The 27,847-nt window shown below is 36.8% G+C and overlaps 1 protein-coding gene across 4 annotated transcripts in view; it reads left to right on the top strand.

Moving 5' to 3' along the window:
* Positions 1–27,847, top strand: part of LOC129777802 (zwei Ig domain protein zig-8-like) — a 515,724-nt gene that overhangs the window by 478,404 nt on the left and 9,473 nt on the right. For all 4 annotated transcript variants that reach the window (XM_055784290.1, XM_055784289.1, XM_055784288.1 and 1 more), the window contains one exon: positions 23,263–23,473. In XM_055784290.1, coding sequence (XP_055640265.1) covers positions 23,263–23,473 — 211 coding nt within the window. The remainder of the gene's footprint in view (positions 1–23,262; positions 23,474–27,847) is intronic.

Below are 27,847 nucleotides of genomic sequence, written 5' to 3'. Positions count from 1 at the left end.
AGAAACATGTTATTTGCAAGTGGTTGGAAATTCTTGAACGAGAATTGTGTCTGAAAATAATCCCCTAATAATAATATTATAATGACGAGTTTTGGTAAAAGTACTAGGAATTTTATAGTAAAAGGTAATTTTAAAGGGTAGATTAGAAGATCAATCAATGAACAGTTCTGCGATTGGACCCATGAACGTGTGCTTAATAAGAAAACGTGAAAGTGATAACGATAAATAAATTATAAGCGGGATAAAGTTTGCCGGATCAGCTAGGAAATAATAAATCTTCTGCACCTAGTTCACGCCGGCGAAATATAGGGGAAAGTATGTAGTCCTAATCCGGCCGGTGGTCTTGAACCGACCCCTCCTTGGATCTCGTAAATGGAGCTACCTACAAAATTTTGAGAAGTGAATTATCGGAAATGAAATGTGTTACAACTCTGACAATTTGGTTGTATAGTGACCTTTTTCATGCTCCCTTCATTCTAGCGTTTTGGCGCCATTTTGTGTTTCCGAATCATCAAAAAAAAAGGTAGACTTATGACCTGTGATTCAATGTTCTTTTAAATGGCGACCAATTGCACAATTAGACAATTTCGATTGCTTATGGTCTGCTCATCAAAACAAGCCACATGAATTAAATCTACCTGTTGACTGAAGTACACGGCATGCCGTTATTAAAGTCAGGGTGGTTCTGAACCAACCTCAAAATGGTGGTCCTCAACCAATCCTCTGTTGCCTTTAAGTAACTCCCGACGGCCGTCAGCGGTGTATTTGCGTCTGTGTCGGTATGCATGAGCGCGTATCTAGATGTTGGATATCATGTTTGTGTTGATCGTTGAGCGTTGAGTGTCAAGCGTCGAGCAGAACTTGTCAATATCTTAATCCTACTCGAAGTTAATGAGTCAATTTTAATTTACTCAAAAACAAAAAAATAACACAGTATTTAAAATCACACATCATTTACAGTGAAATATGCTCTTTCAAATTCCGTCAACAAACATTTTTTATGCATTCCCCAACATGAATGACAAACAAATGAAAAAAGCGTAATTTTTGGGAAGAAATATCAATAACTTTGAGTGAAATTGAGATATTGACAAATTATGCATTCCAAAATGTTTGTATTAGCAAGTTCTAAAAGGTTTACCAAGACAGTTTGTATGTAGAATTTGAAATATAAAAGTTAGAACAAAAAAACAGTTTTTTTTCATGGTGACCCCAACGCAACCTAGAAAAGGCGCTATATCGAAAAAACCTTGTTCTATAAAGATGTCTCTCGTAACTGGGGCTACAACATTGTTCAACTTGGGATCGATATTGGTTTCTCAGGGGTCGACATAAACGAAACTTGATTTTGGGGGTCGACGAGGTCCAAAAATCGACCCCCATTAATTAACACAAGTTCGTGTTTGAAACTTTCAAGATACAGTAAAAGTTGTGTTACGTGATCCAACATGATTTCTAGTAGAAATTATTATTGTTGTACTTTTCAAAAACTCAACAAATAGATGAGCGTGTATAAGTTCGTATAGGATGAAAAATTTGGCAAGTGCATTTGGCATTTGCGTTCTGAAATTTGTTGAAACTTGAACACACTCGTTTACTGATTTAATTCAAGAGATTACATTAGTAGAAATAGAAAGGAAGTCATTAGGTTCATTTCATGACACTGATTTTTTAATTTTTTTTGAAGAATTGATTGCCTACTCCAGTATTTGTGAGTTATTTGTATTAACATATTTACAATTAAATTAATTTTTATATAATTTAACATCTATTTATTTTGTTGAATTTTGGTGAAAAAATGATGTCGTGTTTACATTTAGTCACATTTGACTTTATTGAGTTGGTTTGGAGAGCTAGTTTGTGCTAGTTTTATTGAAACGCTTTTTCAAAATGGCATCACTGATTTCACCGAAGGGATTGGGAGGCCAGACTGAGCTGGTTTTCTTAGACCACCGATAAGCATGCTGCTTTCTACAAAGTATGTAGCAAAGACATAAAGTGTCTTGGAGGATTGAAGGATTTCTTGAAGCACGCTGCAACTAAGAAGCACAAAAGTGACTGCTGTGAAAACGAATGTTCTCGGGGATGGTCAACACGAAGAGTCCATTAGTCATTCGCGAAGCCTTCCGTTCAGTTTGATTGCCGTACACGTTGATCAAATTCTATCTGTCAAAAGGAGTCAAATAGTTGGCTTCGGTCAAACAGTGTATGGGCATCCTTAGTAGTCAGAACTAGCAATTGGAAGGATGGTATACTATTCGTGAATGATTGTTTTTATGACCTCATACAGGTTACCGAAACGAATTCTAGAACGTTGTATGACGAAATTGTTTCTTTGTTCAAGAGAGAAAAATGGGTGGGTTATATCTATGATATAACCGCAAGGTTGACGTGGGACTACCTTAGCTTAGCAATCATTTGTTTGTATTGATTAAATTTTTGATGGAATTAAACAATCCCCGAATTCAATTGGATGCCTAGGACAAAACATATGAACGGAAGAATGATCAAACGATTATTCTATTTTACGTTTCTTTCTGAAGTTTGCATCTCTCAGGTGTACATACTTCTCGAACCGAGAATTTGCTTGATTTGATGAAATTCAGGCACTCAGTTTCGATTTTGACATGTACGTCGAACGCATATTGCTTAATCAAAAGGCGTTATCGCAGCAAATGGTTAACATTTTGCCTAATCATCAAATGGTATGCGTAGAAATTCAGTGAGCACAAGATATGACATATCCTTCAATGCAATAATCAATAACCGAGCAAAGTTGTGTTCGTTGTGTTCGTACCCGCTTTTGTAATCCGTGTTAGGAACCTGGGAAAATCACTAGAGACGAATGAACTTTCAAGTTTAAAGCCTCTATAGTATAAAAAGTAGAAGTTGAAGTTGTTGATTCATGCAAGCCGGGGGTACTTCTGCACACCCATTTTTTTGCACTCCGAAAAGTGCTTTCCTAAGTTTAGGCGACCGTGTTAAGGAAACATATTCTAGTTTGCACAAAGGCAAGCGAGTATAAAAGTACTCGAAATTTGCATTTATTTGCAGAGCCGATTTTCCCAGACATCTTGGTTTTGAAGTCTGTGTTGGGGAAACACATTTCAGTCGGAACAAAAATACCCCCGACTTTCGTGTATTTGGAATGCCGATTTCCCCATGCTCCATGGATTTGAAGTCTGTGTTAGGGAAACACATTTCAGTCGGAACAAAAATGCCCCCGGCTTACATGTATTTGGAATGTCAATTTCCCCACGCTCCTTTAATTTAAAGTATGTGTTAGGGAAACACATTTTAGTCGGAACAGACTTTCATGTATTTGCAATGCCGATCTCTGCAACGCTCCTTGGTTTTGAAGTCTATGTTAGGGAACAAGTTTTGGTGAGAACAGAAGTCCCCACACTTTCATGTATTTGCAATGCCGATTTCCCTAAAGGCTACCTGGTTTTGATGGCTGTGTTAGGGAAACTGTAGATCGGGCCAATCAAAATGAGGCAGTAAGGGTGTTGAGATAACGCTTAACATTTTACAGTTATTCAATTGTTTATCTAATGAAAAATAATATTTCAATAATTGCTATAGAAGCGTAGAAATATTTCCTATAAATTGATGGAAACATCTTTCCGATCCAGTAAGAAATGTTCGAGTTATAAGCGTTCGGAATATATCATTTTTTCCTGCATGTTTTGTGTTTAGGATCTCATTTTAACCCCCACCCCCGGGGGTCCCTAACAGAGACATCAAAACCAAGCTGCCTGGGGGAAATCGACATTGCAAAAACATGAAAGTAGGGGGAACATTTGTTTCTTCCGAAATGTATTCCCTTACAGAGACATCAAAACCAAGCTGCCTGGGGGAAATCAACATTGCAAATACATGAATACATTTCGGTAGGAACAAAAGTTTCGGTAGGAACAAAAGTATTTCGTAACAGAAACATCAAAACCAAGGTTCCTGGGGGAAATCGGCATTGCAAGTATATGAAAGTTGGGGGCATTTTAATATTGCAAGTAAGGTGAATGATAATAATCAAGGTGTGTTCCCGCTCGAGAACGGGTCGTTTGGTTTAAGTTGTCTGTTATGTTATATTCTTTTCCACCAAAGGAAAGTTTATACGGTGAGAAAAATTGGAAAGGTTAAGAAATATTAGAAAAAGAGATTGCTCTACATATAGTAATAGGTGTTGTTAGTCCAATTAAAATTCGCATTAAGTTGAATAAACACTCAGAAAGTAAAAATTATAAAAGAAAATTACCTTTTCCATTTGAATATGTTTTCTCTATATTAAAGTAACATGTTTTTACTGATGAGAAAAATTGATAATTGTGTTTGGTATTGGTAATTATCTTATATTACATTGGTGAGTTTTTTTTTTTCTCTTTATTTCAACCATAAATAACACAGGAGGCATCTCGTTTAGGAGCGCGGTTTTTACACAGAGCGCGGTTTTTATCATATCTCGTTCCACCTCGGTATCTTTCATCTGATACGCACCATCCAACGACTATTTACCATCCGTCTGTCATCATCACTCGGTAGACGCTGGTGGAGTGAACAAACAATACCCAACAACCAAACAAAACAGCCCTTCCCAGGAGGCCACCAAATCATTATCAAAGAGTTTAACGATGTAATTCTTCAAACATATCCAAAACCAACAGAAAGCCTAACGGAATCCTACGTCAACTATGCGGTCGTGTCTCGAACACAACCCTCCTGTGACTTTTTTCACAAAAGAGTTCATGCAAACGCTAAAAGATCTGAATAAAATTGCGTTTGATTAACAACATTACGATAGCTTGGAAAATGTGTGGGTTGGGACAACGGCTGAACTACTCATTAGGGAGTATGAAAATAATGGAAAAATATCTGTTGATCGGCTCAACGAATTTAAGGCTAATTTAATGCATCAACTTCAACGACTCGGTTATGATAAATATGACCATGTTGGACCCGTCCAATGTTATCAGAAGAAAACATCAAACCATTCTACCGCTTACAGGAAATTTTCCTAATGAGGTTCCCAGAGAAATGATTCAGCCATTTGATGAGCAATTCAGAGAGTTGATGTTGATTTTTCAGATTATTTTCCGGATGAACGAAACAATGTAGTCATGTTTTGGGGTGAAGTTCTAGCCACAACTACCCGTGGTGGGGAAATGGCATTCCCCCAATTGGGAAAATTGATCCCAAAAAAATTACTGAACACCGAAGAAATAGGTTTGGTGCACAAACTGTTAAATCATATTTTACACATCAGACGTAAGAGACTTTAAACTTTTGCAGTTCTAGTCACAAGACGAGGCCCTTGTGGAGAAAGGCCCTGAGAAAGACACTTCATTGTCATTGATCGTCAGCAAATCGTGTCCGCTTCCACAAACATCAAACGACGTTCTCGTGAATATATTCAATTAAATTCGCAATTAAATATAAAAAATATCGACAAAAATCCAGACAAATCCAGACTTCTGATTTTCCAACATCCAGATTTCTGTCCAATACACCCAGCAGCCCTGACTCACCCTTTATAAGACCGTGGAAACTAGGCAAGGAATCGATTCAAACTCCAGAGAACATAATCCTTACATGAGGAAGAACACATTTTCTTTGATAAAAAGTAAACTGTTGAAACAGTTGAAACAATTGATGGTAATATAGTACCCACTGTCCGCTAACCCCAAAAACACTGCTTGCTCATTTTATATCTCTAGTTATATATGTAGTGCAGCGTTTTTTTTTTTTTGTTATATAGACATACAAAGAACCAATATGAAATTTTAATTCTTCATTAAATGCTCAATTTTTTATTGAAGAAACTGCATGAACTTACACAGCAGATCCTAAATAGAATGCTTACAATGGAAAACTCATCATCTTGTTGCATGTTCAACAAATTAAAACAGAATTTACAGAAATTAGAAATAGATTTTTGTTCAAAAAAAATTGTTATAGGAGTCTGGGGTATCACTTAATTCTGGAAAAGGGGTCTATTGCCCAAAATAGATTGAGAACCCCTGATCTAGAGAATAACTGTCGAGCTCCAAATGCTAATTTCCACTTAAATGCATCTCCTGAACCATTGTGCAATGTTGCTGGTCATTCAGACCCAGTATCAGCAAACCGGAAGTCAAAACAAGTTTATATTCATTTTCTGTTCGTCAGATATTTGAGTGCAGATTCACTGCCCAAAAAAGGGTCAGTTCAAGACCATGGGGAGGTGGTTTTGGATTACCATTTTTGAAAGATTCAAACAAATGGGACTTCCGATTTGGTCTCTGTTTTCCCCTTTTTCCACAATCGTGAACCACACCGACTAGTAGAAAACATTATATATATATATATATATATATATATATATATATATATATATATATACATATATATATATATATATATATATATATATATATATATATATATATTATATATATATATATATATATATATATATATATATATATATATATATATATATATATATATATATATGTATATATATATATATATATATATATATATATATATATATATATATATATATATATATATATATAAGTTATCAACACAGTCAACCAATCTTCAGTATCGACCAACGCCAACATTACTTATCAGCAGGAGACAGAGCAAACATCACGCATCAATGTTCTAGCGCTTAAGTAAACACTTAAGCATAAATAACGCCATGTGGTAAATGCGACCGACGAACAATTATGCAGCCACAGATAAGGACTCGAGTCGACACCATAAAACGGTTAAACATTCTTTCTGAGAAGAAGGAAGAAGGGAAACATAGAGATAGGCAGATAGGGTAGATTATAAGCTAGCTTTGTACATGAAATAGAAAATAAAGACCAGTCTTGTCGTAACCTTAACAGGAGCAACATAGCTCACTAGTTTTAGTTTTCATTATCAGAAATTCTTTCGCTATTTAACTGGCGCAGTCGGTAGAATAGTGTTTTAAGTGTTCGCGAAACGTTAGTTTAATTTCAGCAATTGCGCCTGCGCGAACGAATATCGTGTAGTGGTGATTAATCTGACGAAACCGGACGCAACACTAGTTCCAGCTCTAAAAATCGTAAGTAACAAAATTTTTCTTTTTTCTAACTCATAAATCGGATCGGCGCTTTACTGAAACAAATAAAAGCCCGTCCCCGAAAACAAAAATTAAAGCAAGTACTAATTCAGAGTGGCGAGGCCCTACCCGAGGTAACCGGACCACTGTATATCACAAGAAACACACAAAGCTAACATAAAACAAAAATAAATTAAATTATCGAATTACAATTAAAATTCTAACCCTGAAAAAAGGTGATAGTGATTAGATAGTGATTTAATAGTGAAAAATGAACCCTGAATTGGCAGGTTTCACAATTCCTGTAAATACTCAGGATAGTGACTGCATTGCTCAAACGAACGAAATGTTCTGCAATGCAGAAAAAGTGCTGAAGGCGATGCAAACGCCTCAAGCCATAAATAATTTGCCATCCTTCGACGGGAATCCCGTCAAATTACATTCATTTATAAGGTCAGTAGAAAATCTACTACCTTTCTTAAATATTATGAAAGACACACCTTTCGAAGAGATCTGGCTGCAATCTATTCGTGCAAAGATCACAGGAGACGCAGACCAAGCTCTAGAAATATATGGCACTCCGCTTAAATGGAGCGAAATTAAGGCAAACTTGATTGCCTATTACAGTGACAAGCGCGATGCTGTCACACTCACAAGGGAGCTATTCCAACTCCAACAAACGGGCACCCTAGAAGAATTCTATGGGTCAGTCCAACAAATTTTATCGCTCTTAATTAACAACACGAGCATCTCAACAGCAGACACGAGCTTGCGAGAAGACCGTATAAAAACACATCAGGAAAATGCGTTGCAAGTTTTTCTAGCAGGGCTTAAAGAACCAATAGGGGGCAATGTTAGAGCCCGACAACTGTCAAAATTGAAAGAAGCATTTGACGCCTGCGTGGAAGAAAGAAATTTCCAAAACAGACATGGATTAAACAAAACTGAACATTATCGACCCGCTAAAATATTTCCACTGGCACCGCAACTTCCCCCGAAAACAAGATACACAAATAATCAAATTAGGAATCCACAATTTTTCACTACACGTTCCCACCAATCACGATCAATTCCACGTTTCCCACAACAACAATACCACCAACAACATTTTCAACAAATTTCCCCAAAATATTTCCACCACAATAGCAATAACATCCCTCCGCAAAATGTTTTTGCCCCTAGACCGATACAAGTGTCAAAACCCATTCCCATGGAAGTTGATCCTTCCATAAGATCAAGGCACGTTAATTACATGAATAGGCCAAAACAACCGTTCAATTATTCACACAGATCAATAAATTGCCATGAGGGAACAGAACTGTACGACCCTCATTATGCAAATGATTCATTTAATTTTCACCAATACTATGAATCGGCACCTAGCACGTCTAGAGAACCACAGTTATCAATTACACCTAACACATCTAGAGAACCACTAGCACTATTGAAAAATGACAATGAAGAAAATGACGAACTAAATTTTCACCTAGTAGAGGAATCGAAAACAAAGGATTAAACAATTTTCTTCCATATATAAAACTCTCTACGAATAAAGGATCCTTGAAGTTTCTGATAGATACAGGGGCTAATAAAAACTACATTAGCCCAAAACACGTCAACTTAGACAAATGTCACTTCACACAAACAGTGAATATTAAGAACATTTATGGCTCACATTCCGTGGATAGATTTGTCAACTTTAACCCGTTTCCAAGCGTAAAAAATGCAAGCAACCAAATATTCTACATTTTCGATTTCCATAATTATTTTGATGGTCTAATAGGATATGAAACATTACGCTCATTGAAAGCTGACATTTTAACGGCGGAGAATGAACTCAAATTTCCTTCAAATATAATAAAAATGTACCGAAAATATCCTGAGTCTGTAACAATACACATGAATTCGAATGAAACAAAAATTGTACATCTCCCAACCAATGAATCCAGCGGCGAATTCTATCTAGAGCATGATGTTTTAATCTCACCAGACATAATGATACCTTCTGGAATATACAAATGCTCAGAAAATCGCGTCTTCGTAACAGTAACTAACCTATCAGATAAACCAGTAAAAATTAACACAGCGCAACCTCTAATAGTAGAAGTGAATAACTTTTCACTAACCACGCCCGAAGAAACGTTGGATGTTCCAAAATCAAACATTTTCAACCAAATCAGACTAGACCATTTAAACCAAGAAGAGAAAATTAAAATAATTAAATTAGTCGCGGATTACACAAACATATTTTATACGGAAGGACAGAAGTTAACCTTCACTAGTGCTATCAAACATAGGATCACAACAACAGACGATGTTCCTATTCACACAAAATCATACCGTTACCCTTTTTGCCATAAAGAAGAAGTTCAACGGCAGGTTTCGAAAATGCTCGAACAAGGAATAATTCGACCTTCGATCAGCCCATGGACTTCTCCCGTTTGGATAGTCCCAAAAAAATTGGATGCATCCGGACAGAAGAAATGGCGGATTGTAATAGATTATCGAAAATTGAATGATAAAACGATTGATGATCGTTACCCCATCCCTAACATCACTGATATTCTAGATAAATTAGGTCGCTGTATGTACTTTACTACTTTGGACCTCGCATCTGGATTCCATCAGATCGAACTAGACAAAAATGATATCGAAAAAACCGCGTTTAGTGTCGAAAACGGGCATTACGAGTTCTTAAGGATGCCTTTCGGTTTAAAAAACGCCCCATCTACGTTCCAGCGTGTAATGGATAATATTTTAAGGGAGCATATTGGTTCCAGATGTTTAGTATATATGGATGACATAATCGTGTTCTCTACAAGCCTACAAGAGCATCTGGATAATCTGAGGAAAATTTTTGAAACACTACAAAAATACAATATGAAAATCCAACTTGATAAAAGTGAATTTCTTCATAAAGAAGTTGCATTCCTTGGCCACATCGTAACACGTGATGGAGTTAAGCCTAATCCAGAAAAACTCGGAGTTATCAGAGAGTGGCCACTACCAAAGAACGAAAAAGAGTTGCGTGGTTTTCTCGGAATATTAGGATATTATCGCAAGTTTATTCGGGACTTCGCAAAAATATCAAAACCGCTTACTCAGTCGTTGAGAAAAGGAGAAAAAATTGATCACAATAAAGATTTCGTAGATGCTTTTGAGCGATGTAAAAACATCCTCACATCAAGCGATATCCTGCAATACCCTGACTTTGAAAAACCTTTTGTTTTGACAACAGATGCCTCTAACTATGCCGTAGGCGCTGTTTTGTCTCAAGGACAAATTGGTAGCGACAAACCAATCGCGTTTGCCTCCAGAACACTTAATAAAACGGAAGAAAACTACTCCGCCATTGAGAAAGAATTGTTGGCTATTGTGTGGGCTTGTAAATATTTCAGACCGTACCTCTACGGACGAAAATTCACACTCTATACAGACCATAAACCTCTGACATATAGTCTGAACTTAAAAGACTCCAACAGCAGGCTTATACATTGGCGCCTCTATTTAGAAGAATTTGACTTTGAGATAAAATATAGACCTGGAAAACAGAATATAGTAGCGGATAGTCTCTCCAGGATGCGTCAGGAAATAAACCATAATGACGCTGAAGTTAGTACCTGTGAAACTTCAGTGAAGTTAGTAAGCGATGAAACCTCTTCTTCAGACGATGCTACAATGCACTCCGCCGACACCGACGATTCAGCATTTATCCCATGCACCGAATCGCCGTTAAATAGTTTTAGTAACCAAATAATTCTGAAATTGGGAACGGAAGAAGAGGAAACACTCGAAGAAATATTTCCGCGTGTGTACAGACGAACCATAATGAAATCAAATTTCAACGTCCCTTATCTCACCAAACTCTTCAAAGAGTTCATAGATCCTAAACGATCAAACTGTATATTATGCCCAGAAAATCTGATCCAAACAATCCAAATTTTTTATAAAAATTACTTTAGTAGAGGGAAACCATTTAAAATATTTATTACTCAAAAATGTTTAACTGATTTGAAGACCGCTGAAGAACAAAACCTAATAATAGAACAAACACACGAAAGTGGACATCGAGGTATATGGGAAAACAACAGGCAGATTTCCAATCGATATTACTTTCCGAAAATGAAACGTAAGATACAACAGTTCATTAGGCTTTGTCGCACATGCAACAAAAACAAATACGAGAGACATCCGTATAAAATTAAACTGGGATCTACGCCAAATCCTGCAAAGCCTCTAGAAATAGTACACTTAGATTTATTTATCCATAAACCTAATATATTTCTATCCTTTTTAGATAAATTTTCGCGATACGCATCGATAATCCCAATTAAATCCAGAAACATCCACGACGTGAGAAAGGGGTTAACAAAATACTTTTCACTGTATGGTACTCCAAAATTGATAATCTCAGACAATGAACCTGCACTCAGGTCCATCGAAATCAGAGCCCTCTTGGAAAATTTAAATATCGAGATTCATTTCACTCCACCCAACCATAGCATAAGTAACGGTACGGTAGAAAGATTTCACTCAACTCTAGGGGAAATTTTTCGTTGTACGAAACCAAGTTACATCGACCTAAGTGATAAAGAAATATATCGAATCGCATGCACTACCTATAACAATACAGTACACTCAACAACTAAATTCAAACCTCGCGAAATATTCTATGGACTCAGAGAAGGAGAAGAAAGGCATCTCGATATGAACAAAATTCTAGAGAACAGAAACAAGCTCTATGAAGACGTTATGCTTCAGTCAAATAAAACAAAAGAATACAATTTGGAATACCATAATAAGAAAAGAGAAGACCCACCAACGTTACAGGAAGAAAGCATCGTATACAACAAAATACAAGGCATCCGAAACAAAGCAAAAGAAAAATATCTTCCAGTCAGAGTTATCCGGGATAAAAACAAAACCTTCCTAGATCACTCCGGCCGAGAGATTCACAAAGAAAACATCCGACGAAACTAATAATCAAATGAAATTATTTTCCTAATCATTTCAGTATGGCGTGGATACCATTCCTGTATTCGGCCTTTGCCATCGCATTCCTGTCAATGTATCTACCAAAATCGATTGCATTTCCGCAACAAACATCCATACAACTCTACGACCTCAGCAACAATCCCGGCCTCGTGACATTGAGCCTGAACGAAGGAAGAATAAAGACAGGATCACACAAAATATTCCATGTAATCGAATTAAAAAGTTTCGAGCCAACCTTTCACAAACTAGAGAAAATTATTGAAGGCCTTACCATATTTAATCTAAAAGAAACTACAGACCTTGTTAATCTAAAATATAACTCAATCAAGAACACATATAACAACCTTATCCCAAAACAAAGAAACAAAAGAGGTTTAATCAACATCCTAGGAAGCACCATAAAATTAATAACAGGCAATCTAGACAACAATGATCTATTCGAAATCAACAATCAGTTGGAAACATTATTCAAAAACGAAGAAACAATTGTTACACAAAACAACGAACAAATAAAAATCAATAAACAAATTGAAACCAAAATGAATAGAATAATCAAAAAGGTTAACGAGCAACAAGATATTTTAGTGAAAAACCTAATAAAATCAAGAGACGCTTATGTAAACAATAAAGGCTATGCAGAGCAGGCTACAATCATTAAAGAAGTCATGAACCTGAACATGGCACTAGATTTATTACGAGAACAAATACAAAATATTTTTGAAAGCATTCAACTAGCAAAAGCAAAGGTTATCCATTTGAACGTACTGACACCAGAGGAACTAAATGAAGCGACCACAATTTTAAGAAACAGCAACATTACAATCAACACATTCGACCAAACCTACGAGTACCTTGATCTAGCAGTAATACACAAAGATACGAAAATAATATTTGTGATTTCAGTCCCAAATCTCAAACCATCCACATTTACACATATCATCATGGAACCGATACCCAAGGAAGGAAAAATCCTGAAACTGCCAACGAACAGAGCACTCTTCAATGAATTAGAAACATACCTCATTAAAAACGATTGCCAGGAAATTGGAGAGGAAACCCTATGTAACAAAAACCAACTAGAAGACGTTTCCCAAGACAACTGTTACTCCAAAATTCTCAGAGGAGTCTCGGGCAGCTGCGATTATACAGAAGACAGGTACACCCAAGAAACGAAGAAAATAAGCAGTAACCATCTGCTAATCAGAGGAAACGCCACACTAATGCAAACAAACTGTGGGCTACCTTCCAGATACATTTCTGGAACAATGATCATCTACTTCCGCAACTGTACAGTCACAATTAACGGCACGCAGTTTAGTAATGTAGAATATTATCATGAAGATCCACCACTACTCATCCCACTCTACGGAATCCAAATATTTTCAAATAACACCGAAGCAACTCTGACATTGAAAAAACTAGACGAAATTCATCTACAAACCAGAGAACATCTGGTGTTATTAAACAGAAGACACCTCTCACTCACCCTCGGGACAGGAGTTCCAGCAATAATTATTTCATCATTTCTTGCAATCTATCTGTTGAGGAATCGTTTGAAAACTCTCTTCAGATCCACAACCAAGGAGAGTGCAGAGCCCAGTGTACCGAGACGGTCCACTCTTGAAGAGGGAGCAGTTATCAACACAGTCAACCAATCTTCAGTATCGACCAACGCCAACATTACTTATCAGCAGGAGACAGAGCAAACATCACGCATCAATGTTCTAGCGCTTAAGTAAACACTTAAGCATAAATAACGCCATGTGGTAAATGCGACCGACGAACAATTATGCAGCCACAGATAAGGACTCGAGTCGACACCATAAAACGGTTAAACATTCTTTCTGAGAAGAAGGAAGAAGGGAAACATAGAGATAGGCAGATAGGGTAGATTATAAGCTAGCTTTGTACATGAAATAGAAAATAAAGACCAGTCTTGTAACCTTAACAGGAGCAACATAGCTCACTAGTTTTAGTTTTCATTATCAGAAATTCTTTCGCTATTTAACTTATATATATATATATATATATATATATATATATATATATATATATATATATATATATATATATATATATATATATATATATATATATATATATATATATGATGGGATTTCAACGCAGAAGTTGCCAAAAAACAAGAATTTTAAATGATGGCTGACCATTGAAATTTAGGGGGTTGAGTCAGGCCACCTTCCCCTAATATTACGCTATTTTCACGCTCAATGAAGAAAATACCTTTTCTCTTCCGCGCCCTGTTTTACACACCTTTTTTTTAATAAAGAACCAAATTCCACGAAAACCAGCCATATCATAGATCTTTTTTTTTTCACTGTACTTGTGAGTCTTTATAAAATATTACAAACAAAGAGACTAATGGTGGCCGTTACTTACACAGACATTTGTAATTTGTTCCGTCCTGTTTTCCCAACAACAAAATTATTGACGGACTTGAAAAGCCAATAATGCGGTCGAACAAGCAGAACATTCCAATATTTCAATATATGGACCTAAATTGACCTCGAATCAAGCACCAAATGTATCGAAAATCTACAAATATTGAGTGGTTTTTTCCCAAACATTTTCCATCCTATCTCGAGAAACAATCATGCCATAAAACATATGCCAGCACCGTTCATCCCCCTGATCCCGGAATGTTTTGTTGTTTTATAGTATCCATTCGTCACCGCTCACAATTGTAGCTTTATGGAGCTCCCATTCATCTTTGGTACAATCCTTCTTATTTGTCTGCTTGTTCGTGAACGATGAGGATCGGTTCCAATCGTGCACCGGAAGCTGGTGATAAATTAACCCAAGAAAATAACGTTGTTAATTCAATTGACTGTATGCCACATTCGAAAACACTTCCCCAGGATTTGCTAGTGACAGAAGAAAAGACCAGAGCGTATGGGAGGTGTGTATCCGCAGTAATTTGTCTTCATCGTACCAAAGAGAGAAGAAGATTAATTAGTACATGAACGGGATCAACTTACTCATTACGATGGCACAAATTGATCCCGGAAAAAGGGGAAAAAACACATCTCTAACATACGCACAGCTATGAAAGCCACCGACCCGAAAATAATGAGTCTTTATCCCCGCCGTAAGACGAGATACCGCCAGGCTTATCTCGTAATGAATGTCGTATGCAGGAATCGGTCAGAAGCTGGATAAAAATTAGCAACGGCGAGCTGATAACTTGTTATATATGCCTGGCAAAGAGGGCAGCACAGTGGAGAAAACCTCGTCTCTCTAACCCACATATTCATTGTGCATACGACCAAACATTGCAAAGGTCCAGCGGCGTTCGGAAGGAAAAAATAGGCAGCGTACCTCGTTATTTAGCTCATAAACGCTTATAATGGCTTATAATACCATGTTGGCATAGTTGCTCGGCTGGCTAGGAAACGCGTTATCCATACTCAGCATCTTCCGACGTGTGCTAAATACTGTGCGATGCTACGTCCCGGGAAGGCAAACAACAAAAACCACACGCCTATGGCGTTATCACCGCACCGGGTTGGTCAAAATATCCTCCAGCGAGAACTTCTCCAACACGTTCGCTATGAAGAGTTTATTCATTGGGCCATACCTAAGCACACAACCGACTGGGTCGACCATCGACCGTCATCTGAACAAACTAGTGCAATGAGGGTGTGTGTTAAATAGAATGGTAGCGCAGCAGCATGGATTTAGTGGCATGTTAATACCTAGGTTAATGAAAATTCCAGTATGCACCGCGCCATACCGATGCCAGCAGTGGGATTCTTCCACCACGGGGTGCTATATCAAGAATTAAAGATATACATGTAATCGGAAACCGGCAACCGAAGAAGTTTGTCTCCTGTGATTAGTTTGTGATATATTGGGAGATATTCAAGCTATTTTATCAGCTTCCATTCGTTAAAATTTGACTAGGGACCAGGGTTACCATACCTACAGAATAATATGTATTTATACAGATTTTTCAGACTTTTTGAAACCAAGAATCTGTAGATACAGATTACAGATTTTCTTGAATTTCATACAGATTTACAGATTTTTCAAAATAACGATCCAATATTAATTATGGCTTGACATCAATAATATTTTTTCACAACTCACCAATTTTATTCATATGGCATTCGAATCAGTCTGAATGAGTCATTTTGGCTTTCATATGTAGCGTATAGTATCTACTGCTTTCTCATGTTCAATCTAACATGAAAAGGTGCAAAAGTCTGAACGGCAAGTTTTACATTAAAGAAAAAGCCCTGTTTATCTCTTTCGTACTGAAGCACAGTGAATACGATTTTTACGTGGATACCATCAACATCGTCAATTTCATAATAACTATGCCAATGATACTAAAGCTAAGATTATGCTTCAAAATTTAAAATAATAAATTTTACCTTTTGTGGCCGTATTAAATTTCGACAGGTTTGCCGTATTGATCGCATTTATTTTTACTTAAAAAAGCAGTGATGCATAACTTTGTGAGATTATGAGAAATGAACAAGGTTCTTTTTTTTGAGACTTCTGTGAGGTATTTACAGAACAATGTTTTATGTTTATGTTTAAAAAATATTAACTATAATTCTTCTTCGTGTGATATCTTGCGTATGTATCACAAAAATAACCATTAACATAACCAAGTGCGTTTCGTATTTTATCTTTCTGTTTGAACATACAAAACTATGCTCTTTACATCCTTTACATCTTTTTCTCTTCAATGAATACTCTAACAGCTAAATCGCTACTGTGTAATGTGTCATATGCAATGGTACAGAATGAATACTCTTACACCTGAAAATGGCTACTGTGTGATGTACATTTTATAGATACGATAAAAACATGTAACATGTACACGATTAAAATCTGGCTCTGTTACAGCTAAAATGCCAATGAGCCTATATAAATAAAAAATCAAATGTGGTAAAAAATTAATCCTTTTCTCAAGCATGCCAATGATACTAAAGCTAAGATTATGCTTCAAAATTGAAAATAATAAATTTTACCTTTTGTGGCCGTATTAAATTTCGACAGGTTTGCCGTATTGATCGCATTTATTTTTACTTAAAAAAGCAGTGATGCATAACTTTGTAAGATTATGAGAAATGAACAAGGTTCTTTTTTTTTGAGACTTCTGTGAGGTATTTACAGAACAATGTTTTATGTTTATGTTTAATATATTAAAATATTTACTATAATTCTTCTTCGTGTGATATCTTTCGTATGTATCACAAAAATAACCATTAACATAACCAAGTGTGTTTCGTATTTTATCTTTCTGTTTGAACATACAAAACTATGCTCTTTACATCCTTTACATCTTTTTCTCTTCAATGAATACTCTTACGCTAAATCGCTACTGTGTAATGTGTCATATGCAATGGTACAGAATGAATACTCTTACACCTGAAAATGGCTACTGTGTGATGTACATTTTATAGATACGATAAAAACATGTAACATGTACACGATTAAAATCTGGCTCTGTTACAGCTAAAATGCCAATGAACCTATATAAAAAAATTAATCCTTTTCTCAAGCATGGATCACAACTTTTGTTCATGCTGAGTACCGTTATCTATTATTCATACGAGCACCGTTTTGGTTCGTGAATAAGTCACAAGACATTAAAATTTGTTTTCAAAAAGTGTGAACTGATACATTGTTGCATGAATTATAATTTTAGTATACTTCTTTGCTGTTGTTGCTGATAGCAGACAAACAACAGCAAACATTTAATACAGATATCGATACAGATTTTCTGAGTAAAAACTCAGATAAAAGATTTTTGGAGACCAAAAACACAGATTTTATTATGGCAACCCTGCTAGGGACATGTGTAAATTGCAACGAATGCGGACTGGAACCAGGGTTGCCACATATACAGAATATTCTGTATTTCATAGATTTTTCAACAAATTTCAGATTTTCAGCAACGATTCAGAATGAACAGATTTTTTAAAAATCGATTTTAAATATTAATTTTATTACAGTGCATACATTTATACCTAAATTTAGAAAAATGTTTAACGAAACGCAACGAGATGATTTTCGTTTGAGACAGTTGTTAGGCGAAATGTTGAGCGATTTGGAGAGCTTAAACTATTCTTTTCGTTCCATGTTAATTATGACCATAGTCTATCCGCCAAACGTATTTTGACTCATTTTAACGATACTATGACTAAACTGATTATGCTGTTCCTAAACTTTGTTCTACCGCTCATCAATAACGTCGATTGCACTTTCCAATCAGAAGGTTCGAATTTTCTAATGAAACGAGAATGTTATTGGTGATCATGTTGGGTAACTCATGTTTGGAGAGCTACGTGCAACGATTCGCTGATGCTGACCTTGGTGTGTAAGATTTTGAAGATTTTGATTTTGATTTTGGAAGAATTGAATCTTACGGGACATATTCATTCAGATATCACTTAGTCCCAGCTGTTGGATGTCAAAAGGCGTGATGGGAAATCTTTGTATCCATTGCTAAGGTCGTTTCTAAGACACTTTTTGATAACATTCACCAGCGTGTGTTGATTTTGCTTAAAACTGCATGACACGTCGAGATTTCTTCTTCTTCTTCTTCAATGGCACTAACGTTCCTAGAGGAACTTCGCCGTCTCAACGTAGTATGACTTGCGTCATTTTTATTAGTACTTAGTTGAGATTTCTATGCCAAATAACACGCCTTGAATGCATTCTGAGTGGCAAGCTCTAGAATACGCGTGATCACAGTGCAAGTCGGAGGAGATTTATTTGACGAAAAATTCCCCCGACCAGAACGGGAATCGAACCCGAACACCCGGCATGTTAGTTATGACGCTAACCACTCGGCCACGGGAGCACAGTTTTTTAGATTTACAGTTATCTAAAAAAAATGTTTGTCAAAAATAAATTATTCAGGCGGAAAAACGACCGAGTGCCAAAAAAAAACATTTTTTTTTGACAAAAAAAATCGAGATAACTGTAAATCTCGACGATTAATGCAATTCTAAAACATTTGGCACCAAAATTATTTTTTTTCAAACCCCGATTTTCGATGATTTTTCGTTTTTAAGAAAAAAACTCAAATTTTAACGTTTGTGACACCAGTAAATGAAGTCCGGATGAGCTAATATTTTACATAGGGTATATTATATTATCGTGCAAATCAACATTTCGTAGCAAGTTCCGAATGAAAACTCGAGATAACTATTTTTATTGGCACCCAAAACCATACTTTTCGTTTCGTACTCCGAAAAAAAAGTCCCAGAATATTTTTGACGAAAAAAAATTTCGGGATGACACTAGATCTCGACGTTTCATGCAATTTTAAGACAATTGACATCAACAAAAAAATTTCGAAAACCCCGATTTGCTTTCGATTTTCGAAAAAATCAAACTTTGACCGCTTTGTGCCACTCTCCCTTAAGTCCGATTGAGCTGAAATTCGGCATATTGTGTTTTTTCGAGATGGTGAACATTTTCTATGGGGTAACTTTTTGAAATTCGAGATGACCATTTTCATTGGCACCCTAATAATCATCATACGATTCAGAAGGTTATGAGAAAGCCTTTTTATGATCTATTTTATTGTATCGATACGACTTGAACAACCCATAAATAAGAAAAATAAATTGAAAATGAGAATAACCATTTATTTTCATTTATTTTTCGCTTAATTTTTCGGTACAGATTTTTAATACAGATTTTTATTTGCCAAAAATACAGATTTTTTAGAAAATTTTGCAAAATTAAATGTGGTAACCTTGGCTGGAACAAAACACGCGAAACTGTCAAACTGACGTCTCCTGACGTCATTCAGAGTTCTATGTATTGGAACTCTGGAATCATTTTTATTAACGTTTGCATTGAAAAATTGAACAAAAATTGCCGATTTTTCATGGGTTTCCCTTAACATGCACTGACGAAACTACAGCAGAAAAAAAATTACAGCACAGTCAGTCGAACTCTAACCGTGATGCCGAAAACAGTAAAGCTACTCCGTTCAGAAGTGTGCGCGTCAAAAGAACGGTACACCGCCGCGTCGAAAACGGACATCGTGCGGCACTTCTTGGACGCCGGATACACCCGAGGAAGATCGAGGGAGAGGTGGCTACATCGCTGCATGCGCTTGGTCGAGAGGTCGATGCAACTGGCCAAACTGTGAAAAAGTACCTGACGAACATGGACATACATGGCAGGAAGCGGAAGACTCGTCCACTGGTCTCGGAGCTGCAGGATCCGCAATGGCAGTGAACGGGGAAATTTATAGTACGAAATGCCTGCCGGAAGTTGCGTCGTTCATCAAGAAATACCATAAGGGCCGTCGGCCCACTACTCGAAGCGATCGTTAGAAGAGATGGAGCGGCTGAATATCCATGTGGTACTGAAGTCGGTGAACCCACCCAACGTCCCCCAGCTGCGTCCCATCGAGAATTTCTGGGCAAACCTGAAGCGTTAGATCTACTCCAACAATTTCGTCGCGAAAACTGAGAAGGAATTGATAAACAAAACGAAGATCTCAAAAACATGCCTACACGCATGTTTTCGTCCGCCATGGCGAATGTTCCGGTTAACTGCCGGAAGGCCACTCGGAAGGGCGTAGAATTTTTTTGCAAGTAAGCTAATATAATTACCTTCAATGGAAAATTTATCAAACTCAATTATCTGTCTTAGTTTTTTTTATCGCCATCCGAAAAAAGTCCATTTTTAATGCGAACGTTAGGGCCCACAATATTATTTCAAACTTTAACTGAACACATTCAATACTAATTCAACACTGCTCAAGTATTACTTTGGTATTGAAATTATCAAGTTATGGTATTGAAAAGCTGTTTCTCTCCAATTTTTTTGGTCTTATTCTTTGGTATTTTACTTCATATAACAAGGTTTGTACAAACAAAATTCTGATAAGAAGATCAGAATGAGGTATTCTTATGTAACGAAGTAGGATTAGGCGATCTTGGATCGATATTTAGAAGATCGATCTTTTTTTTCCGATTTCCGATTTTTTGGATCGATTCTTTGTACCCCTAAAAATCGTGAAAATCTATCCTTTCTTTTTGATTGTAGGAATATTTATTTTGTCTGAAGAAAAAAACCTTAATTATTTGAACGTGGTCAAACGTTACAATTGATATCAAACGTAATACTTTATTATGTTAGAACTAATTGTGTAACCAAATATTGTTATTTTCACATAGTTGAAGATTCAATAAATGTATGTATGAAAAGAAAAAAAAGGAATATTTCTGCAGATTTGTTTTTCAGTGAACATTGATGCTGATCTTATCAAAAATAACCCGACAACAAATTTCATGAACATTCGATCCCTTTCAAGGATATCAAATTAGTGGTTATAGGTCCTCCAAACCATTCTAATGTTCTGAAGATCATAGGTTCAATGTGCTCCATTGACTTTAATTGACATGAAATATGGAAAATAAATGTTTTTTTCCGATGTCAAATGACTTAAAAATGCATGAAACGTCGAGATCTGGTGTCATCTCGAAAAAAAAAGTTTTGGCCGAAAATCGATCTTCTGGGACTCAACCTGAGTGGCAATGAAGGTATGAAAAAAAAATAATCATAGAATTTAACGAAACCGCTGCAACAACTATTACAACCGTCCTCCTTAGATGCTTTGAACCCTCTGTTTTGATTTCATATTACTTTGGACATGCTACTATAGAGATCCGTCATTCGAGTTATTTTTATTCCGCATTCTTCTTGAGTGCGAGAAAGAAAGCAACGAAGATAAACGAAGACGAAAAGAAACATTACAAAAAATTCACAAATGTCAAATGGGAAACCTCGAGCAATAAATACGAGATTTTTCAAGTTTTACCCAAATAAAACCTATTTTCTGAGGTTCTAGAAGAAAAGATCCTCAAATATTGTTTCACAGTAATGTTCGAGTGGCGGAAAATGTTATTTTGATCTGCTCGAATGATTAATTAATGGTTTATTCCGCTATTTTATGAATTACATACAAATACTACACGACGCTTCGAAGTAAATTTTATTCATCATGCACTGGATGGATAAATATATGATTTTAGATCAACCAACTTCTTAAAAAAAACAGATTTCAAGGATCCAAATTTCTTACAGTTTTTTTAAGAGAAATTTCCCAGTGTTTAGACAAATACTATTGGCAACCCTTCTCAGATCATTGTTCTTCATAAGTTGTACATAGTCTGAACCACTCCTCATTCTCAGCTGCACAAACTGAGATTAATCACTTGCAGCGTGCCCGCACAAAAAACCACGAGTAGTATGAGCAAAGATTTGGGAGTGCCGGCAGTAATGATCCCACTTCAATATCGCTTTCTTGAGTAGTATCTCAATAGTAAGCATGATATAGCATCGCTCGCTCCTGGTGTTGGCAATACATCTGATTATTGGTATATTGTTTACAAACGCTTAAACTCAAACATACAAAAATAATTACTAGCGTCTATAATAAAACATATAAAACACTTTTCCATCCACTACAACAATGCTAGAAAAACCTATGGTCGAAAGATAACAGTAAAATTATATTTCAGTAGGTTAAAATATCCGGCATGTAAATGTGTCAAATTGGACAGGAAACTGCCCATTTATCTGAGCTGCCCCGACAAAAACTTCACAGACACAAGGCTTGCGAGGGCGTGAGGACATTAGGCCGGCATAGCATTATTTCCTCAACACCGGGCGTTCCCTCGTGAATCTGAACGTTTCGGTCGTTCCGTTAGTCGTTCCCGATTACGAACGAAAATAAAGCTTTACGTTATTGCCAATTTTTAATTAAAGCTTAGTGTGTTTGGTTAGAAAGGAGGGTATTGTAAAGTAAGGGAATGAGACACAACTCGCAATCTGATGGCCTATAATGGGTGAGATTTACAAATGAAATCGTCGTCACCGACGGATGGCCAAATGAGAGGCGAGAACTGAGATCCAGGATTGTAACTCAAGTGATGGTCCCTCCCAATCTACGATAAAAGCAGCAATGTCAAAGGGGACATATTTACCATGTGGGGGTATAATAAAAGTAATTTTGCAAATTATACTCGTTAAACGTTTGCGGCGCGTATGAGAGTCGTTAACGAATAAACGCACTCAATAAACCCAAAAAATGAATCAACCCACGAAAGAGCACAGCTCCGAGGGAAAGTCTCACACGTTCATGACACGGTTCGCTCATTAGTTTTATTCGCATTCTGTCATTTCAGGTTTCTTGGGTTCGCCATCGGGACATTCATCTGCTGACGGTGGGCCGGTACACGTACACGTCGGACCAACGCTTCGAGGCGATGCATTCGCCTCACACCGAGGAGTGGACCCTGCGGATACGATATGCCCAGCGAAAAGATTCCGGGATCTACGAGTGCCAGATTTCCACTACCCCTCCAATCGGACATTTCGTCTATCTCACGGTTGTAGGTGAGTATTGGGTGGTGATGGTACAAACAGACAGTCATAGAATGTTGACCTGGAAAAAATACGACTATAATATGCTTAAGTAAATCCAACTGTAGCTCATTATTTAATTAAGGCAATGTTTTTGTCCGATTTATCCTTCAGGATATATGAGGATGATTATCCGATTTCAATAAATCGCATGCGTATACTTTCGCCCATTTTTGTAATTCTGTGCTACGCAAAAATAGAACACAATAACACATCCTGAGGGTATGACTCTCGCTGACCTAGAAAGACTGCCAATTATTGTGGAGAGCGAAGTTGAATCCTCGAAACTTTGTGAACGGAAAGCATGATAAACTCCATACCGTTTTCTTTCCTTGTCATGATTATCTACCATCTTTGCATAATTATTCAGCTGAAAGACATTCGCGAAGATTTTCCATCAGGAACGATTGATGATGAATCTGACAATTGCCGTCAGAAGATTGATTCTATCGAAACGGGTCTCGTTTTGGTTTTTCTATTCAGGAAATTTGGAAATTTGAATGGAATTCGTTTGTTTGACATTTGTCAAAATAAAAAATATCTTTTCAACTGTTACACTTATATTATCTCTATTTCGGATTGACTATTTTGCCGACAAAATCTTCAGAAAGCTAACAGAAACATAACAAAGTAACTTCAACGCTGTCCTTCATTCACACAAACAATCCTTTCACACAATTTCACACAATGGAATCCAGAAATTGATCAACGCCTTCGAAACCAATTTGAGTTTTCAACTACCGTTCAAATATGAGTTTGCGAGAATTTTCATACACCATTCACCCGAAACACGTTTACCCTAAGCACATTTGCCCGAATGTACCAAATACCCGAATGCAACATTTACCCGAATGAAAAAGGAAAAATTTCGAACAATTAACATTATTAGTTTTGTCAAATATCGAAATGAGATTAAATCAAAGCAACATAAGTGAGCAACAAACATATGCAGTAAAACAAAAAATTGTAATGAGGAAATTTAAAAACGATGCGGGAGTATTTTTTTCGTTACGTTTCGTTTTACCATCACTTTTCTTTAAAGACGGTCATTCCATCGAAGGGAAAGACAAACATTTTGTTTTGAAAACAATTTGATTATCTGCTTCTTCTTTTTTTAAAAGATGGCCACTAACTACGTTTGCTAGTGAAAAACGTTTGCCACAGAAAATCCGAATCGAAACTATTGTGTGGTTGCGGCGAAGACGAAAGCAATAGCAATGAAACAAATTTTCATCTTCTGGTCTCCGCCAAAGAACACAACTCTCAACGTTGAAATCCGGCAACAATAATTGAAATCCCGAAAATTGAATTAAAGATTGAAAAAAATCACGATTAAGTCAGTTATCAGTTACCCAGCTAGCGACCAGACGACAGCAAGGCTTTCCAAATGGTATTTTTCAAGGCCGAGTTGTTTACATCATCATCATTACACCAGTAAAATCCAAACATACTACTGAAATCACAGAACCTTCCTTCAGTTTCAAATAAATATAAAACAGATTTTGGAATGCATCGAAATTTCCAAAATGGCAGCAGCGTTATTTTGTAGACGCAGCTGAAGATGGTTGATTCATGATTCATGCTTGTTCTTGCAAGAACAAAACACGCACTCAGTATGCATCGCGACATGCTTCTCGGAAATACACATAATTATAATGACAACATGAATAAAGGTGTGTACTCAATTTAAGAGCAAACAATCAAAAAGAAGAAGATATTTCATTTGATACCCATATGCAGGAATTACATAAAAAAGTAATTAGCCATTTTGTGACTGCGGCCATTTTGGTTTTGAGTTTTTCATAAATAACTATTTTCTACTAGTCAATGCCTTCAATTTTATGGAGCTTTGGTGATAAAAAAATTGTGTTTGATAAATTTCTTATGGACGGTAATTATATGAGTTTACACCAAGGTTTTTTTTTTACGCGGGGGATACGTACCTCGTAAAAAAATCGCGTAAAAAACGCGTTAATTGGAAAATCCGCGTAAAAAACCGCGTTAAATGGAAAATCCGTGTAAAAAAACCGCGTTAATTGGAAAATCCGCGTAAAAAAACCATGTCCCCTAATGATAGATATCAAATGGAACTATCCTTATGTATAACGGAAGTAAAAAGTTGAGTGTTGCTCGCTTCCGAAAACCCGTAGCTTTTTCCTGCAATTTCGTTGGTTACTGGTAACTATAGTTCGGTTTTCCTCACGAATGAGGTCATCTGCTGTTGCTAGAAGATTTCCTTGTGATTTGTACACTCTAGTGCAGATGCACGTGCAGTATCACTGTTGGACCGTCCAGAGCTAAGTAGACAAGGAAATCCATTCACGAATAGCTGCCCGTAAAAACCCCGTCCCGTTATACCGCCCGGTGAGCTACCCGTTATCCAATACCTAAAATCCACGTAAGAATCGTGATAAGGTGCGGCACTCATTTCCTTCATAAGCGTTAAGTTCCATTATAAGCACTAATTACCGTAATATGCTCTGAGGGAACAAAAGAGACGAATGTGAGCTGAGGGGGAGATGTGATATTGTACTGGTCTTTTTTTACGTTTGTTTACCACGTTAATTGGAAAATCCGCGTAACAAAACCACGTTAATTCGAAAATCCTCGTAAAAAAACCGCGCAAAAAAAACTGCATAAAAAAACCTGGGTGTACTTGCAAAAAATTCTACGCAATTGCGAGCGGCCTTCCGGTAGTTAACCGGAGTATTCGCCATGGCGGACGAAAACATGCGTGTAGGCATGTTTTTGAGATATTTCTCCGTTTTATTTATCAATTCCTTCTCAGTTTTCGTAACAAAATAGATGGATTAGATCTTACGCTTCAGGTTTGCCCAGAAATTCTCGATGAGACCCAGCTGGGGGACGTTGGGCGGATTCGTCGACTTGAGTACCACATCGATACTCAGCCGCTCCATCTCCTCTAACGATCGCTTCGAGTAGCGGGCCGACGCCAAATCCGACCAAAACACCACGTCTTCGCCCTTATGGTATTTCTTGAGGAACGACGGAACTTCTGGCTATGTTTTACTAGTCACGACCTTTAATTCGATGCCCATATTGATAGGGCTTTGAAAAAAAAAATAAAATATATATATATATATATATATATATAAATCTCGTGTCACGGTGTTTGTTACCGAACTTCTCCAAAACGACTCAACCGATTTTGATGAAATTATGCGTAAAAAACTTGGTAGGCATGAGAATTGGTTGTAAACTATATACGATACCGTTAGGATACCGATTACTATATATTTAATAACGAATAGGGTGACCCTATGCAAAAAGAAAATCTTATTTTTTCAATTAATTCATATAAACACAAATTTAAACCCCCATACCCTATTTTCAATAGTAATTTTTGTATTTTTGTATAAACAATATTATAATAATTTAACCGTCGTTCGCTTTTCAAACAGAACGAATTTATTTATGTTGTTAAATGACAGATGGCGCTACGCCCGCTACATCGAACTTTCATCCACACATTCGCAAGTAACCTCACTTCGCCTAAAGCCAGGCGTATCGCCGGCGAGCAGAAAGTATTTTTGAATGAGCACAACGTATTTTTGAAATACTTTAAATCACACTTGCTCGGTTTACAAAATGACAATCACGCTTTTGTCATCAATCCTGATAAAATATCTGCTGGAGAGCACGGGTGTAGATTCAATGCGCAAGCGGTCCTAGAATCATAGAAGGCGACTGCACAGTGACGCGAGAAATTGTGATTCGAAAAAAAACAATAATCTGGAATTCATCGTTAAAGCACATCGTTCATACGACTCACGACTCACTTCACTCTTCTTCAATAGCACTAATGTTCCTAACATTCGCCTTATCATCGTAGTATTACTCGCATCACTTTTAGTAGAACTTGGTTGAGATTTCTATGCCGAGCAATACACCTTGAATGTATTCTAAGTGACTAGCTCTGAAACATTTATGACTATAATGCAAGTCAGAAGGGTCTCTTAGACGAACAATCCCCCAGTCGTTCTGAAGGAACAAGACGGACATTGTGTAAACCTTAAACAACAAGACCCCGACAATAAACATCATTCCTCATTTTGAATTGTATCATATGATTATTCGATATGAGCGCCATTCTACGATGTCGTGAGCTGTGCCGGCAATTTATGATCGACATGTGTTCAAACAAAAAATGCAGTCCTGTCGGATTCGGTCCCACATATTGCTGGATGTATTCGGTTGAATGGTAGACGCGTGAATTACCTCATACACACATTTTTAGTTTGGTTAGTCGACAAAATCGATAGGCCCTGAGGAAATCTTTAGAAAGTCCATATATGTCTACTGATCAACCCGTATTCTGAAATCCGA

This window comes from Toxorhynchites rutilus, chromosome 3 (assembly GCF_029784135.1).
Source record: "Toxorhynchites rutilus septentrionalis strain SRP chromosome 3, ASM2978413v1, whole genome shotgun sequence".
NCBI classification, from domain to species: Eukaryota; Metazoa; Arthropoda; class Insecta; order Diptera; family Culicidae; genus Toxorhynchites; species Toxorhynchites rutilus.
This window is presented reverse-complemented; position numbering and strand designations above follow the sequence as displayed.